Here is a 15,241-nt window from a genome sequence, read left to right on the forward strand (position 1 = left end):
TGCTTTTATAGCAATAGAAAAGAACATTCAGTTTTTCTAAAACAGCCAGGAGTGAAGGGGGTTGTTTCAGTGAAAATGGCTGGGAGTGAATGAGTTAATATTCATTTATCAATTATGCCTCTCGTTAAACAAGACACCCTTGAACGAGTGATAGATCGGCTTCTGAAAGGCAATGTAGAAAAAGCGGAAGACATTCAACTAGGTCATGCATTTTAGAACTTTATTTCAGAGATATCAGTGCAAGTATACACCCAAAAATAAAGAAAAAAAAAAGTTCATGTTTTAACATGGAGGGAAAAAAAACGTAACCACCCCTTTTTCGTATTTGCAGCTACAAATTCTTAAATGCACAATGCAAATCTATGATTGTACGTCAATTCTCCACTAAAGCTCTTCCGCAGAGCTTTGTTAAACAGTAACAGAAAAAATAATCACCAAAATATTCAATGCATTTATATTCTTCCCATATTTTTAGTCAACTTGTTCAACAGTCTGTGGTTATTTAAAGACCTCATCTTCTCAAACAAACTTAGTGTGATAAAAAAAGACCTATTTTTAAGACTTAACATTTTTCCCCCATCATCAATGGGGATACACAGGTAGTTCCCATGCGTCTGCATGCAACAGGCAGCAGTGGAGAGTCAGACATTATTACACAACACAGCGCAGAATAGATTATCATTTACCACATAGACACATGCAAAGAACAAACCATCCAACCCCCCCCCCCCCCCCACCCACACACACACACAAAAAGGGCATTTCATCCTCTTCCTTTGTATATACACCTGTACGCATATAATTCAAATTTACATAGCGCAATAAAAACTAGGTTAATATCTTTGCTTAAACATTACAAAATAGTCATCTTTCATACTGAAAGTACTATTTACACAAATACATTGAACCATTGTGAATGTATTTAAAAAGATCACACTAAGTGGAGAAAGCGGCATGTGAAATTAAAATGAAACAAATACAGCATAGTCAATGACTTGAAAACAAACTGTGGTCTTCTCTTCATTATCATGCAATTCTTTTTGACATTTTTATCAATCAAGAGACGACCACAGGAAGGTCTATAAACCACAACAGTTAAGAAATGGAGGAGGAAATCACTAGCTGTCAAATTCTCACCAGATAACAATACTGAAATTTTCAACACATGCCATTTAATTATACTGTAAAGGATGAGGAGGATTTGGCTTCAATAGTGCAAACTCTGGGTGCTCCTTGAGAAGAAATTATGAGTAAAGCCAATGTGCTTCATATTCAAACTTTGTGCACAAATATAAACAGTGTGTGTTTAACTGGGGGTGGTATGTTTAGATGTTCAGATTTGTAGTAGTAAAGGGTTAGGGTAGGGTTAGGCTTAGGCCACCATGCCCCCGCCATGGTACCAATTTAATAAAAACTACACAATCTGCAAAAACACTTCCTTGAATTTGCACTGTCGAAAGGTAAAATCAAATTAAAAAAACAAATGTGACCATTCGATTTCTGTTGGCAAAATCCCACTGTCATTATATTACAATACACTTTGAACCTTGAGTTAACATTCAACAAGGCTTGTCAGCTGTAATGTGAATGAGAAATAAATCCAACTAAATTGAGTGCTACCATTTCTTTTTGCCATCTTTTATTTTTAATGGCAGGCAACAATGGAGACATTGCAAGGTGATGTTTAACAAATCAAATAAAACTATCATCATTACGAACAAATAAGCATAATCGACATAGTCATGGAAAATATAAACATAATAAAAATATAAAAGGAACATACCTGGTGAATTATTTTGAGAATTTTTGTTGTTTCAGTAGTACATTTAGCCAAATATAGAGCTTCTTTGTAGTACTAAACGACTTAAAGAAAGTAGTGTGTTGGGGTGCACCGATTTCCTTAATTTTGGCGGATTGGTGATTGGCCAATACCGTAAAAATAAACCACTTTTCCACTGATCTCATCTTCCACCTCAGAGGTCTGAAAAAGTCAACCATTGTCCTCTTCTGATGAGATGGCTAATAGGCTTTTCATTTTTGAGAGAACTACTTTATGCACAGTTAAAACAAACCTTTTGTATTGTTTCACAGATATTGTTCAATGTTTTATAATAAAGCAAGTTTTGAACATTTATGCTAACATTGATAATGTGTGAATCACTCAAACGAGTTCAGTATAAATCTGGAACTGCTCCAATGTGATCTGCTCGGGAAAGGCGGGACATTCAGTACAATTCTTCGAGCTGATTGGGTGATGCGGCAACTTGTGTACGCCTACCAAACTTTTGTTTTGATCAATCACGGCAAGGATGAAAATGTCGCCTCTCACCGTTTTTTCAAAAAGGTAAGTTTGGGTAAATCTGCGAAAACAGACATTCGTCCACCGGTGTCACCATGTTTGTTTTCACCAACCTCTGGGCTTTTTTTTTGTGTGTGTGAGAATTCAATATGCAGGAAAGGTTACACTGATGCTCCTTGTTATGAAAAAAATAAATCAGGGCGGTCAAAAATCGATCTCGACAACAAAAATTTTAACAAAAATAATCGGTACACCCCTAAAAGTGTGCAATTTTAACTACTATTGCTATTTTTTTCATCTGTCATTTGACTGTCAACCAATTTGCAAGCATTTGAAAAAAACAAAAACAAAAAAAGACTCAATAATAATGAATCATGTTATATTTGACAATACAACTTCTACTCAGCCTCTACTTGTCCTGGCTGTGCTTGTTATTGTGGTTGGTTGGTGATTGTGTGGTGGAGCTTTGTTCATAGGCATGCATGTCACTGACTGGCTCTTCTTTAATTTTCACAACTGACTGAGGCGCTTCCGCCTGATTCTTTATGTCCTTTCTTAGCTGAACACTGCCCTTCTGCAACATGTAATACAGGATAGGGTTGGAACGTGACAGCCGAGGAGATTCCGGGTTCGAGTCACAGCCCTCGTCGTTCTCCTGACTATTCCATTGAACGGTGCTCTCTGGCTCCTGTTTGACAAGATTCGGTGGGTCTCTTTTGTGTGCGCCTTTCCATGGAGTTGGGTGATGACCCCGGGGGCTGTGAATAGGGCTGTCACTTGCAGTTCTGACATTACTCGAAAGCCCTGAGTTGAGCGGACCATGAGGGTGCCAGCTGGGCAGGTGGAGGAAACTGTGGTTCGAGGCAGGTTGACTGAGGATGTTGCCGTTAGCATTGCCATTGGCCTGCAGGATGGAAGGGCTGGATGCCCCACGGTGCTGCTGAGACAACTCTCTTAGGCAGTTGTCAGAGAGCAGCAGTTGTTTGAGGACATTGAATCCTCGACTTTCTCTGGTAAAAGTTTCTGTTGGTGGGCTCCTGGTTGGAAACTCTTCTTTCAGATGTTCCTGCTTGTCTGGCGCCACCTGAACACCAGGAGTGGTAAAAATGTTTGTGTCACACCTTTGAAATGCTCTTGGAGACGTGGTATTATCCAAACTATCAGTCTGATCAGAATGTAAGCGTCTCTTTTTAGGACTTGGGCTGGGATATTCTCTCTCTTCCTCTTTGACCTGTCTGGGTTGTAACTCTGTGGTATAGTATGTAGCTGTCTGATGTTTTAGCAACTTGCTAAGTAGACCATATTTTGCAATAACCTCACTAGGTCGATGTTCTGTTTTTAAGTCCGTATCTAACAGAGAGGAAGGTTTTTCAAAGCTGGTATGTCTTCTGTTGATTACGTCCTCAGATATGGCAGAGGATGGCCCCAACCCCTCCTCTGTTTTGACTTTTACACCAACCGCAGACACGTCAACGCTATCAAAGATGTTTGAGAAACCTGGGCTCCTGTCATAACTCCCTCCTTCCAACTCTGCACTCCTCCTCCCACTCCCTTCAGGCCTGTCTTTGCGGCTGACTGAAGCTGTTGTTGAGCCTGCCCCTAGAAGAAGCTGCAACACAGTGCGCCTCTCCAAAAGATTCTCGATCTGTGAAGGTGAAGGAAAGGTTTCTTTCTTATTTAAAGGGATGGTACTTCCTACGGGTATGTCAGAGAGTGGGGTGGCGGTGGTACTTCTGTTGATTGGAGCATTGAGTCTTTCCAATAGGGATAAGGGCCTACTGTTTTCAAGATCCTGACTCAACCCTTTGCCAGATGGGATTGGTGAGGAGGATGAAGCAATTCCAGATTGAGCCAGATTTTGTAACAGTTTACTGGCACTGAAGGCAGGCTCTGAAGCCTTCTCAGCAGGGAAGGCTTTTGACTTGCACAAATCCAATGGGCTTGACTGGATTCGGGGAGAGGGAGGGTGTGGAGACAATGTACCACCTGGGTCACGACTAAGGGAGCACGGAGCCTTAACTTGGACTACAGGCTTATCTATTGGGCTTTTCGTCCTCGACTCCTCCCAGGACACAAGGTTAGGTTGACTTCGAGACATGGTGGCCATAGTTATATCAAGTGGCAAATCCTCATCTGGGTTCTTATTCACTATATCATTATTTCTGCGCTCAAGCAGAAGCTGCATTAGTGTGACCTTAGATTGGGATTTTAGGTCTGGATTTGTTGCTGATGGCTCAGGCTTCCACTTCTTTAATAAAGATTCTGTGAGTTTGTCTAAGGAAGAGGTAGAGGCAGATGAAGAGGAATATGAAGAAATAGAATTGGAGGCAGAAGAGACAACTGTGGGCAGTGGTGAAAAAACTGCATTTGTGGGGGGAGCAGAAGAATGACAAGAGGAGGTCGGCACGTTGGAGGAAACAGCAGTGGTAAAATTGGATAAAACGTGTGTGAAAGTGGAACACGAGGCAGAAGAAGAACAAGGGGTGGAAGATTTGGACCCTGTATCTTGTTTTTTGGTCCAGTTTCTCATAGAGAGATCCATTGGAGAGCAGCTTGAGTAGGAAGTCTCTGCATCGCTGCTGTCCTTGGTCAGGCTTTTCTCATGGGTGGAACATTCACTATCAGATGTAACTGAAGAAGAGCCACTTTGTGGTTGAACACTACAGCTCTCCTCCAGATGTCCATTTTTTGTCAGCTGCTTCTGGCTGTTGTGATTGTTGAGCAGAAGTAACAGCAAACTGCTGCATGTTTGAGGGGGGCGAGTTGGTCGGGAGTCAAAGACTCGCTTTTCTCGAGAGGGTTGGCTGTGAAAGTGGCTCAGAGGATGCAGGGGAGTGGGTGAAGAGCTTTGGACGTGCCCACTGAGCAAAGGGGGGCTCTGTGGATTGGACAAGGCCAACCGAGGGAGTGTTGTTGTTAGTGTGTTTGTCGTTGTCATTCCATTTTGGGTTGTTAAAGAATTTGGTGTCTCTGTAGTCTCTGGCAAACTCCCGCCCACACTCTGAGGCCTTTTGTCAAGGCCATGTTGCTGGTTTGCCATGGCAGCAAGTCTTTCACTGGCAGATCTTCCTGAGAGCTGGGCTTTCAGCGCATGCTCTCTGGAGTATTGCTGGAGATGAGCTTCGCTGGACAACAGTAGTGCCAGTTGGCTGCAGGCAACACTGGGCTTGGGTGAAGGGGCTGGACTGGAACGTATTTTCACCATGTTGGCGACAGCCTTTAAACGGTCTGCACAGGATACTGATTCAGAAGCTGTAGAAGCAGAAGGGGGTGTGGCGCTGTGTGCCGCCCGAGGTGATTCTGGTGGTCTGTCATGATTGTGTCCTCGGCGGCTGTAAGGTGTGTTGCTGTAATTTTGAAGTTTGCTCTTTCTCATTAAGCCCTTCAAGCGGTTTGAGGCTGTTCCATACACAGGTAGTGGCTCTTTATCTGCAGGTGACACAGTGGAACGAGAGGAACACTCACTCGGTGGCTTGTTTGAGTGCTGAGACATTGCCACATTCTGAAGCCGTGAGCTGAATGACTGAAGCAGGGACGCCAAAAGAGTACTCTCCCCACCATGAGGAGAATCCTCTTGTGACCCATTTTGCAGGCCTCCCGCTTGGCCATTAAGCTCCGCTGGTGGTGAACTCAAACAGTGGTTCCCTGGATAATTCCAAGCACCAGAGCGCAAGAGCCGGGCCTTTTTCAAGTGCTGTGAAGCACCAATGGTTGGTCCATTGTTTCCAGCCTTTGGAGCCGTGGGGCCATGAGTTGGTAGCTGAAATGAACCGCCCACCTTGTCGCCCTGATCTTGGTTACTGTGGGCAGACTCAGACCTCCTGCTTGTAGTGGCCCCAGGCCCAGTCACCACTGGATGCATCAGTAAACCTTCGAGATACGTTAAAACAGCTGAATCCTTGTGTGTCTCAGGGCCAGGCTCCTCCCCATGAGTCATGTTCAATACTAGGTTCCCCTTGTATGGTTCAGCAGCGCTACAGTGAAACTAATGTCAACTAAATCATCAGGTTGACAGTGCCATGCACTTCCCAAGTACAAAAAAAAATGTGACCACTATCTGGTGGACACAATTAATTAACAAAGGGGTGAAACACCAACCCTGGTTACAGGTAATCCAGGCAATATTGTATGCCTTGAAACACCATAGGTTGTCATAGTGCCTTCCTCTACTTTTGTATGTTGAACATGAGGAGTCAGAGAAACATTGCAGGAAATATGTTACCACATTCCATGGCCCTGTGTGTCAGTGGCAAATCTTTGCACATCTCACATGGAGGACCTATGGCATTGAGAAAGAAAAAAAGAAATTGTTAAAAGCAGGAATTGGCATACCACTATATCACAATCATACGGAAGAGGATTAGGGCGAGTGAAGAGAAAAAGAAAGGGTTGGCAGGATTCTCACTTTATTCTCAGAATTCTGACTTTACCTTTAGTCCCAGAATTCTGACTTTAGAGTGAAAATTCTCACTTATTTTCAGAATTCTGACTTTATAACAGAATTCTGACTTTAATCTCAGAATTCTCATTTTATCAATTTAATCTCAGAATTCTGTCTTTAAAGTGAGAATTCTGACTTTGTGACATGGAGCTATGGATTGTGGGGGAAGTCAGAAAGTCAGAATTCTGAGATTAAAGTTAGAATTAGAAATAGAAAGGAGTTAAAGTCAGAATTCTTACTTTTAAGTCAGAATTCTGATAACGTGAGAATTCTCACTTTTAAGTCAGAATTCTGACTTTTAAAGTCGGAATGCTGAGAATAAAGTCAGAATCCTGCCAACCTTTTTTCCCCCTCTTTACTGGCTTTAATCCTCTTCCGTACAATCATTTCACCACCTTGTCTGGCACTGTTGTTACTTAGCAACATTTCAGATTGACTGTCCCACCACCTCCAACCTCACAGTTACAGTACCCAATGGATGACAAATGTAGATTAGCTCTGATTGCATCCAAATTGAAAATTCAGGCCCACTATCCTGAAAACAGGTCTTGAGACATAAGCCCCTTGGAGCGATTTTGTTCGAAAAAAGGGGTCCTTGTGAGAGCTGTGAATAATTTCTTATGCAGCATGTCATTTCAGTGGATTATCCCCCCCTCACCACCTCTTGCGTCTTATGTATTTATGAGCAGCATATCACACGGTGCATCCCTTAGTCTACACAAAGCAGGATCCATCCACCCACTCACCCACTAGTGTCGTGTTCATATATATGCATAAATGTGTATAAGGAATATTTTTGGACAGTATCACTATACTAGAAAAGTACAGCAAACCTCACTGTAAAAAATAATTACATATTTTTAGTGCCAGTACTTCTGCGCAGCTCGCCTAAAAATAGGCTAAGTGTGTTTACTTTAATATGTTTATTAGTCACACCAGTAAAATGTGTACAGTAATTGCGGAAAGAACAAAAGCTGGACTGAATCTAACACATAAAATAAAGAGAATTAAACATTGTACAATTAAGGCAACAAAATGTTCCAAACTACATAATATCTTCAGACGAAAGTCCGCTAGCTTATTGCTACCTAACAAAAAATGTTGATGATGTCATGGTAAATATAAACCTTCTACATTTTCTTGTTATTCTCTTCAAAATCGGGAGAAATAATCAGCAGAAACACAACCACTAGGTTTTGATCATCAAATCTGCAGGTCAAACTTGCTTCTGAACAGCTGATGAGTGCACCAAGGTCAGAAAACTCCCTTGCGGTATCACACCGTGGTGATGTATAACAAGCTTAAATTAGGTCTAGAATATAGCCCACTTTGTTAGCCACGCATACGTATAATTTTTTTCAAAAAGTTCCAAAAAAATTTAACCCGAACTTGAGCTTTGAAAAAACTGTTACCGTCAAATTTCAGGTAGAACCACTCACACAAAGTATACTAAACTTGGTATCAAAATAATGCTGATGAAGTCAATTTTATTCAAAAATTTATGTGGCATGATCGCACAATTAACGGTTTGACCGCGCCATGCCTTAAAAGATGAGGACCCCGTCGCTGTGAAGAGAACAAGATGGCTGCGCCTATGTCAGCTGTCGACGGGTCCAACAAATTTTTCGGATATTCGATTGCGTGTTTTAAGTATTTCTTTTGCAAATAATGCATTCAAAAGAAAATATATCATATAATATTTTAGTGTTGCCAAATCTTAGATTTGATGTGTGGTTTCTGAGAAAAATGATGAATTTGAGGCAGTTGAAGTGACTCATTTCATTTAACAAAAACAAAAAAATACACACAAAAAAACCTTCAAAGTGTGTTTCTCTGTTTTTATTTAACTATAGGCTACATAAGTATTTTTGTGATACATATTATTTATAAGACGTTTGATGATGTTTATTGCTGATGGTAACGCTGTGAATTTCTCCACTGTGGGATAAATAAAGGTGTATCTTATCTAAACTGAAGATGATATCTATGTTTGGATTACAAACATTTGCCAGTATGACGACATTCGCTTTTACTATAAGGTACCCCGAGGGTCATATCTTAAAAATCGTTTGATATACGGCCACAAAAATTGTGAGGGCTTCTATTTCACAGGAGTATTAACTACAATTTTAATATATTTAGAAGCATGTGGTGTTCGTATGTGGAGGGTGCTTGTCTTGTTAAAGGGACACTTTTACATTTTCAGCAGTAAAAAGTTAACATTTTGTCCAGAATTAATTTGATAATTGTACATGAAAAATAATGAAGATATTGTACAAAACTTAATTGTACATGAAAAATAATGAAGTTAAGTTTTAAAAACATTTTTCTACTTTGCTGTCAACTGAAGATGACATAACCTGTGCTGAGGAAGTAGGTAATGAGTCATGTATCCCTTTAAGCCTGCTGTCTTTGAAAGCGACACCTGAAAATGTTTGTTTATGGGAATGTTTGCTGGCTGGTAATGTTCAGTTTTTTAAGTCAATAAAGCCCACTGTTGGCATCTGACGTCGTCCAAGCAAATTTGGACTGAACCGGAGAGACGAACCCTCCCAGGTTAGCTTTGCGGTAGCTAGCTTGGACGACAGAACACGGACAAATTTAAAACGTTACCAAAAAGCGGAAAAATACACCTCGGGTTCTGTCGTTGGCCAATGTAGGGCAAAGGATCCTGGAAGCTAAAGTGAGTTATTTTAATTTAAAAGGAAATCTCTCCGCAGGTTGACACAGTTGCGTTAGCACATTGGACAGACGCAGTCTTGGATTCCCAATGTTGTCAAAAAAGTCAAGAAGGCTTGATGGGTAAGCTTTCGACAACAAAAGTACAATTAGCAACCCATTTGAATTGATTTGGGATTCACTTTTTAACAGTACACAATTAGCGAATGTATATCTTGGGTGTGTGTCAAGAGTTCTAATATATATTTTATGTTAAAGTATGTGTATACGTGTGAGGTATTATTTTAGTATCTGTATCAAGGTACTTTCTAAAAGTATAGTAATAAGTCAGAATGTTTTGGTATTGTGACAATTCACTAATAAGGACAAATGCACATAGATATAGAATATATAGATACTTCTCACCACAGAATGTTGGTGGCAAGGACACATTGCTATCATTATGATGCATGGACAGCAATGAAATCTTCAAGTTATCTTTGTTTGCCATATGTTTTAATCAGCAAACATTAGAGAAACAAACTGACGTCATGTGACACTTGCTAATTTTGAAGGCACAGAAACAAATACAGCGAGACTACTTGCTGACCAAGTGTGTGTGTGTGTGGTATTGTTTTTGTTACATAGTGGGGCCAACATTTCACAGAGTTGTGTGGCCCACCTGTCATTTTGCTGGGCCCCACAAGTTTAGACCTCTTTTTGAGGTTCAAGACTTGGTTTTAGAGTTTAGGTTTGGATTGGGTTATGGTTGAGGTTAAGGTAAAGAACAGGGGTAGGCAATCATTTTTGATAGTTGGGGTTAGGAAATGCATTATGTCAATGAGATGGCCCCACAAAGATAGTAAAACCAATTGTGTGTGTGTGTGTGTGTCTGTGTGCGTGCGTGCATGTGTTATCTACAGTGCACATTGAAGGTTCGATCAGAGTGTCAGAACCAGTGACACAGGATGTGTAATGTCAAGGTTTATTTATATAGCACATTTAAGTTAGTGCCGTCAAAGTTAAAGCGTTAATTAATCACAAAAATTATTGCATTAATCATGTATTAACGCAGACTAATCACACTATTAATTAGTACCACAGATTATCCTTTATCTTGACAGCGGATGGCTACGTTAACTCTCACTGCCACTGACGTTAAAAGACGTCAAGTAAAAACCTACGGAGGGCCGCCAATGACGTTAAAAGACGTCATCCAATTTTTATTTTTTTTATTTTTTGGAAACGGGTGGAGGAAAGCCTTCCCCAGCTGTGTTGAAAGTTTCAAGCAGGTCTAGTGAGCCTAATGACTATTTTTGGCCCCTAGATGGCAGCAATGACTCTCTTTTGACAAGATTGGGTAGGCGTCAGCAGAAGACTTGAGGCAGGGCTAGAGTGTTGAGGGGACATTGGCTGAAGAAGCCATAATGGCGACCGGTTTGCAAGCAGCTCACGGTCGAGCCGTTTTTTTCAAAGACGAAAAGCATCGACCAACGCTATAAAGAGCACATTGATGACGACGATGATCATCATCGATGATGATGATGGTGACTCAGAGGTTGACGGCGAAGTTGGAAGCGTTGACGCGGCGGCTATGACGACGTCATAAAAGGTTCACGGGCTAGCGATGCCAACACCGGAAAACGCGGAGCACAACCGGCACGCTCAGGCGGACGTTCAATCGGACGACGAAGAGCGCCCCGAGTCCAATGCATATTCATCGGAGGAATGTGTACAGTCTGCTACTTGCTATTCCCCGGAAAAAAAGGCCATCTGCACGCGAAACGGACAATGGAAAGTGAAAGTAATCTGTTGTGCAAACCCTGCTCCCTCTCCTTGCACGCAGGAGAGCGTTACAAAAGGAAAAACTGTATTTGAAACATCCACAGAATTGTAAATAGTACCACAGTTGCACACATTTGTAAATAGTTTGCGAAATTGTTTTGTCAAATTGTTACACCGTTGAATGGAAATAAACGTATTTTGCAAACTAAAAACACTTTTTCATTGTTGGTGGTGGTGTATTACAGAAGTAAAGCACTATTTAGGTGTTTGTGGCATCATTCATGGACAAAAAGAAGTGTACAATTCACTAGAGTGCATGAAATAACATCGTTTCACAAAAAGCTCTTTTTCTCCGCTTTTTGTTTCAAAACAGAGCATTTCGGTGAAAGTAACCATTTTCTATTGTTGATTACTGAACGGAATAAGGTAGAAACAAACTTTTTTTTTCTGATGAAAGATGAGAGTCCAATCTTTCATTGGGTAGTATGTGTGTTTCCATAGTCCAAACACAACATTTTCTGTGGACCTTGAAAGATCAGTCAAAATGCTTAAATCGGCTGGCACTGGAGACATCCCGTTTCTGAAAACGTCTGGCAGTGAAAGAGTTAAAGGTAGCAATAACCATAACTACATGCATTAAAAGTAAAGCATTTAATACATGTTTGCGTATCACATTCAGAATATTTGTTCATGGATCAAAAAGTTGAAGACGTTCTCATAACATTAAATGTTGAAAGAATTAACACATGCTCTTCAAATGTGGCAGGCAAAAATGTTAATAAACAAAGCCTTTTTTAACTAAGTGATTAATCAAAATTCTAAGATGTAATTAATCAGATTAAAAAAGTTAATCGTTTGACAGCTCTAATTTAAATACAGTAACACTGCCCAAAGTGCTTCACATATTAACTCATTCAAACCCAAAAATGTATAAATATGTTTTTAATACTTTGTCCCAAAAACGTATTTTAATGGTTTATTTTTATACTAAGGCATACAGAATGCTTTGATGCAGCTCCTGACATGATGAGGTCACTTAAAGCAATGGTAGTTATTACAAAAAAAAAAACGGTCAGCAGGTGACAGCAGAGTATAAGAGATCAGCCAGGGCCATGTTACAACAAGCTCTTTTCGCCAGTGTTTTCAACAGGTTTGTGAATAATGATGAAACTTAGCTATATTACAAAGCTAATTGCCGCAAAACAGATACAAACTTTTTTCTGCTGAAAAAAAATACTCTAATCTTTCTTTTGGTATTTGGCTTTCTTGTAGCAATAGCAAAATCTGTCAAAATCCAGTAAAACAGCCAGGAGTGAAGGGGCTTGCTTCATTGAAAATGGCTGGGAGTGAATGAGTTAAAAACACTAAAGACAAAATAGAAATTAAAAAACAATAAAATGGAGATATCCAGATCAGCTAGCATGCATATAAAATGCAATAATCACTATTAAAACTAGATATTAAATAGCACTGAGATAAGACACTCAAGACAAATATAAATTTAAACGATAAAATTCAGGTGTCTAGCTCAACTCGTGTTAAATGCCAGCATAAATAAATGTTAAGTGACTTGAAGCACTCACTAGATGAGGCAGAGCAGATGTGCCTGTTAGTATGACAGTGTCAGTGGAGACTTCCACACTGAACTTTGTCAGCATGGTTTCCATTGACACAGAACCCCTTCCAACAGTCATGGCCACCTCCCATAAAGGTTAATTAATACAGAGTTTCCACCTTGCTCCAGCTGTCCTCACCTTTGGTGTCCGCTGAGTGGACCAACATGGTCACAGGACCGCACAGCAGTCCTTGTTAATGACCAAAGGTTATGGCAACCCATGCAGTTGCCAGTCTAAATACCTAAAGCTAGCAAGAAAAACAACAATAAAGTGAACTTTTAATCAGGTTGAAAACCACCCCTAAAAAAAGGTTGTCCTTTTAATTCCACAATGAAAATGAGCTGAGATTAGAATTTGGATTTAAGTTGAGCAGGGAGCTATTAAGTCTGAGAAGCACTAAGGAAAAAATATGGTTAGCCATTTCTAGACCGCTTCTAAACAAAGGTATATAAAAGGAAAAAATATAGTTAGGCATTTCTAAACCGCTTCTAAACAAAGATATATCATCAATAAATTTAAGCACAATGTGTAATAATATGTATAATTACACACACACACACACACGCTAGTGCTGTCAGGCAATACATTTTTTTAATCTAATTAATTATTTTTAATTAATTAATTTAATTAATCTATTTTAATCTCTGATAAAGGTCCCCTAATAAAGAATTTTAATTCCAGGACATTACAAAATAGTGCATGATTTATCAATTGAATACACCAAGAAGAGAAGAGTGCTTCATAAATATATAAATATGTATATGTGTATATATATATATATATATATATATGTATATATACATATATATATATATATGTATATATACATATATATATATATACATATATATATATATGTATATATACATATATATATATATATATATACATATATATATATATATATATACATATATATATATATATATATATATATGTATATATACATATTATATATATATATATATACAGATATGTATATATACATATTATATATATATATATATATATATATATATATATATATATATATATATATGGGTGTGTGTGCTTCATAAATGAAACTCAAAAGAAAACGTTTAAGCACATCAACAAACCAATTAGGCCATACATTATTTTAAAAGATAATCTAAACTTCAATTTTGTTCCCCAAAAATTTGAACAAACTTTAATCAATACTTCCACAACCTGCGGTCAATGTATGGATGGCATGAGATGAATTCATAATAAATAGCTGTGGTGGTTTTTAAGCTAAACTAACAAACTGGTAATCAGGAAATGTTAGAGGTTAGAAAGAGAGGTTAACAAATATCTAAAGCTACAATATCTAGGTCATAACACGTCAAACCCAAAAGAGGAACTGGGGCTACAGTATCAACTCTTAAAAACACCTGGGTCTCTTGGGGGGTGCTGCGTTGCGTGGCTCTCCCTGGTGTCCGGGGCGGCGCCGCCCCGGCGTGGTCCGTCGCTCTGGGCCTGACGACGCGGTTCGGGGCCTGTGGGCCGCCGGGGTGCCCCCCGTGGTCCCCTCTCCCCTCCCCCTTCCTCCCCCTTGCTTCCTCTCCCTCCTCGCCTCTCCCCGCCCGTCCTCCGCCTCCCTGTCCCTTCTCCCTCGTCACCCTTCCTCCTCCTCTCCCCCTGTCTCTGCGGCCCTGCTGCTGCCTCCTGCCCTCTTGTCGTCTTTTTCCCCCGTCCCTTCCCCCTCCCCTGGGCCAGGGGCTCCATCAGTGGCCCGGGTCTCGGCGCTCCGGGGGCCGGGAGGGCGGGTGGGTTGGTGTTGTGCCCGCCCCGCTCCGGTGGACCTCCAGGCACCTCGGGCGGGCCCAGTATGCGGGGGGTGAGCCCTATTGCCCCACCGGGCTGGTCCCACATGCCCGCCGGCGTCCCGGTGGGGTGGATGGGGGTTTGATGGGCGGGTGCGCCTCCCGCCCCCGCCCGGTTGGAGGGGGGGGCTGGTCACTCCTCTTAACTCACTGCACTAGTTTTGCAAAATACACTTTTATAGAGATATAGGGCACATAACACACTTTGGGGGGTGGGTGAGGTAGGGTGGAAAAACTCTTCGCCTCCCCTCCAATTTTAATGCACCACACAACTGTGTGTGTGTGGGGGGGGGCATTGGTTGGGGCAGACCGCAGTATAGAGCAGTGCTGCGGTCCCCTGTCCGTGCCCCCCCCATTTATTTTTTTTAATGCACCACATACACTCACTGACATGCCTGGGAGGCGGGTGGATCGGAGCATGGGGATATCATTTCCCTCTGCTCCGGTGGTGCTGTGGGCTGGTGGGGTTCCTGGCGGGCCTGCAGTGCCCCGTCCTGCTGCATTGGGTTGGGGGTGTGGGCCGCGTTGGGGTGGGGGGCGCTCCTGCTCCTGGGTTTGCTCTCTGGCCGGTGGCCCCTGCGGGGCCCGGGGGTCGTCCTTTGGCGCTGCCGCAGCCTGG

The 15,241-nt window shown here is 41.2% G+C and overlaps 1 protein-coding gene across 1 annotated transcript in view; it reads right to left on the reverse strand.

The window, feature by feature from the left end:
* Positions 1 to 206: 206 nt before the first annotated feature.
* The window catches only part of nrip1b (nuclear receptor interacting protein 1b), a 90,019-nt gene continuing 74,984 nt past the window's right edge, over positions 207 to 15,241 (reverse strand). Inside the window, exon 2 of the mRNA XM_077546363.1 lies at positions 207 to 6,578. Within this exon, the coding sequence (XP_077402489.1) occupies positions 2,709 to 6,236 (3,528 nt within the window). The 5' untranslated portion in view covers positions 6,237 to 6,578 and the 3' untranslated portion in view covers positions 207 to 2,708. The remainder of the gene's footprint in view (positions 6,579 to 15,241) is intronic.

Source organism: Vanacampus margaritifer, chromosome 16, assembly GCF_051991255.1.
Source record: "Vanacampus margaritifer isolate UIUO_Vmar chromosome 16, RoL_Vmar_1.0, whole genome shotgun sequence".
Taxonomy (NCBI): Eukaryota; Metazoa; Chordata; class Actinopteri; order Syngnathiformes; family Syngnathidae; genus Vanacampus; species Vanacampus margaritifer.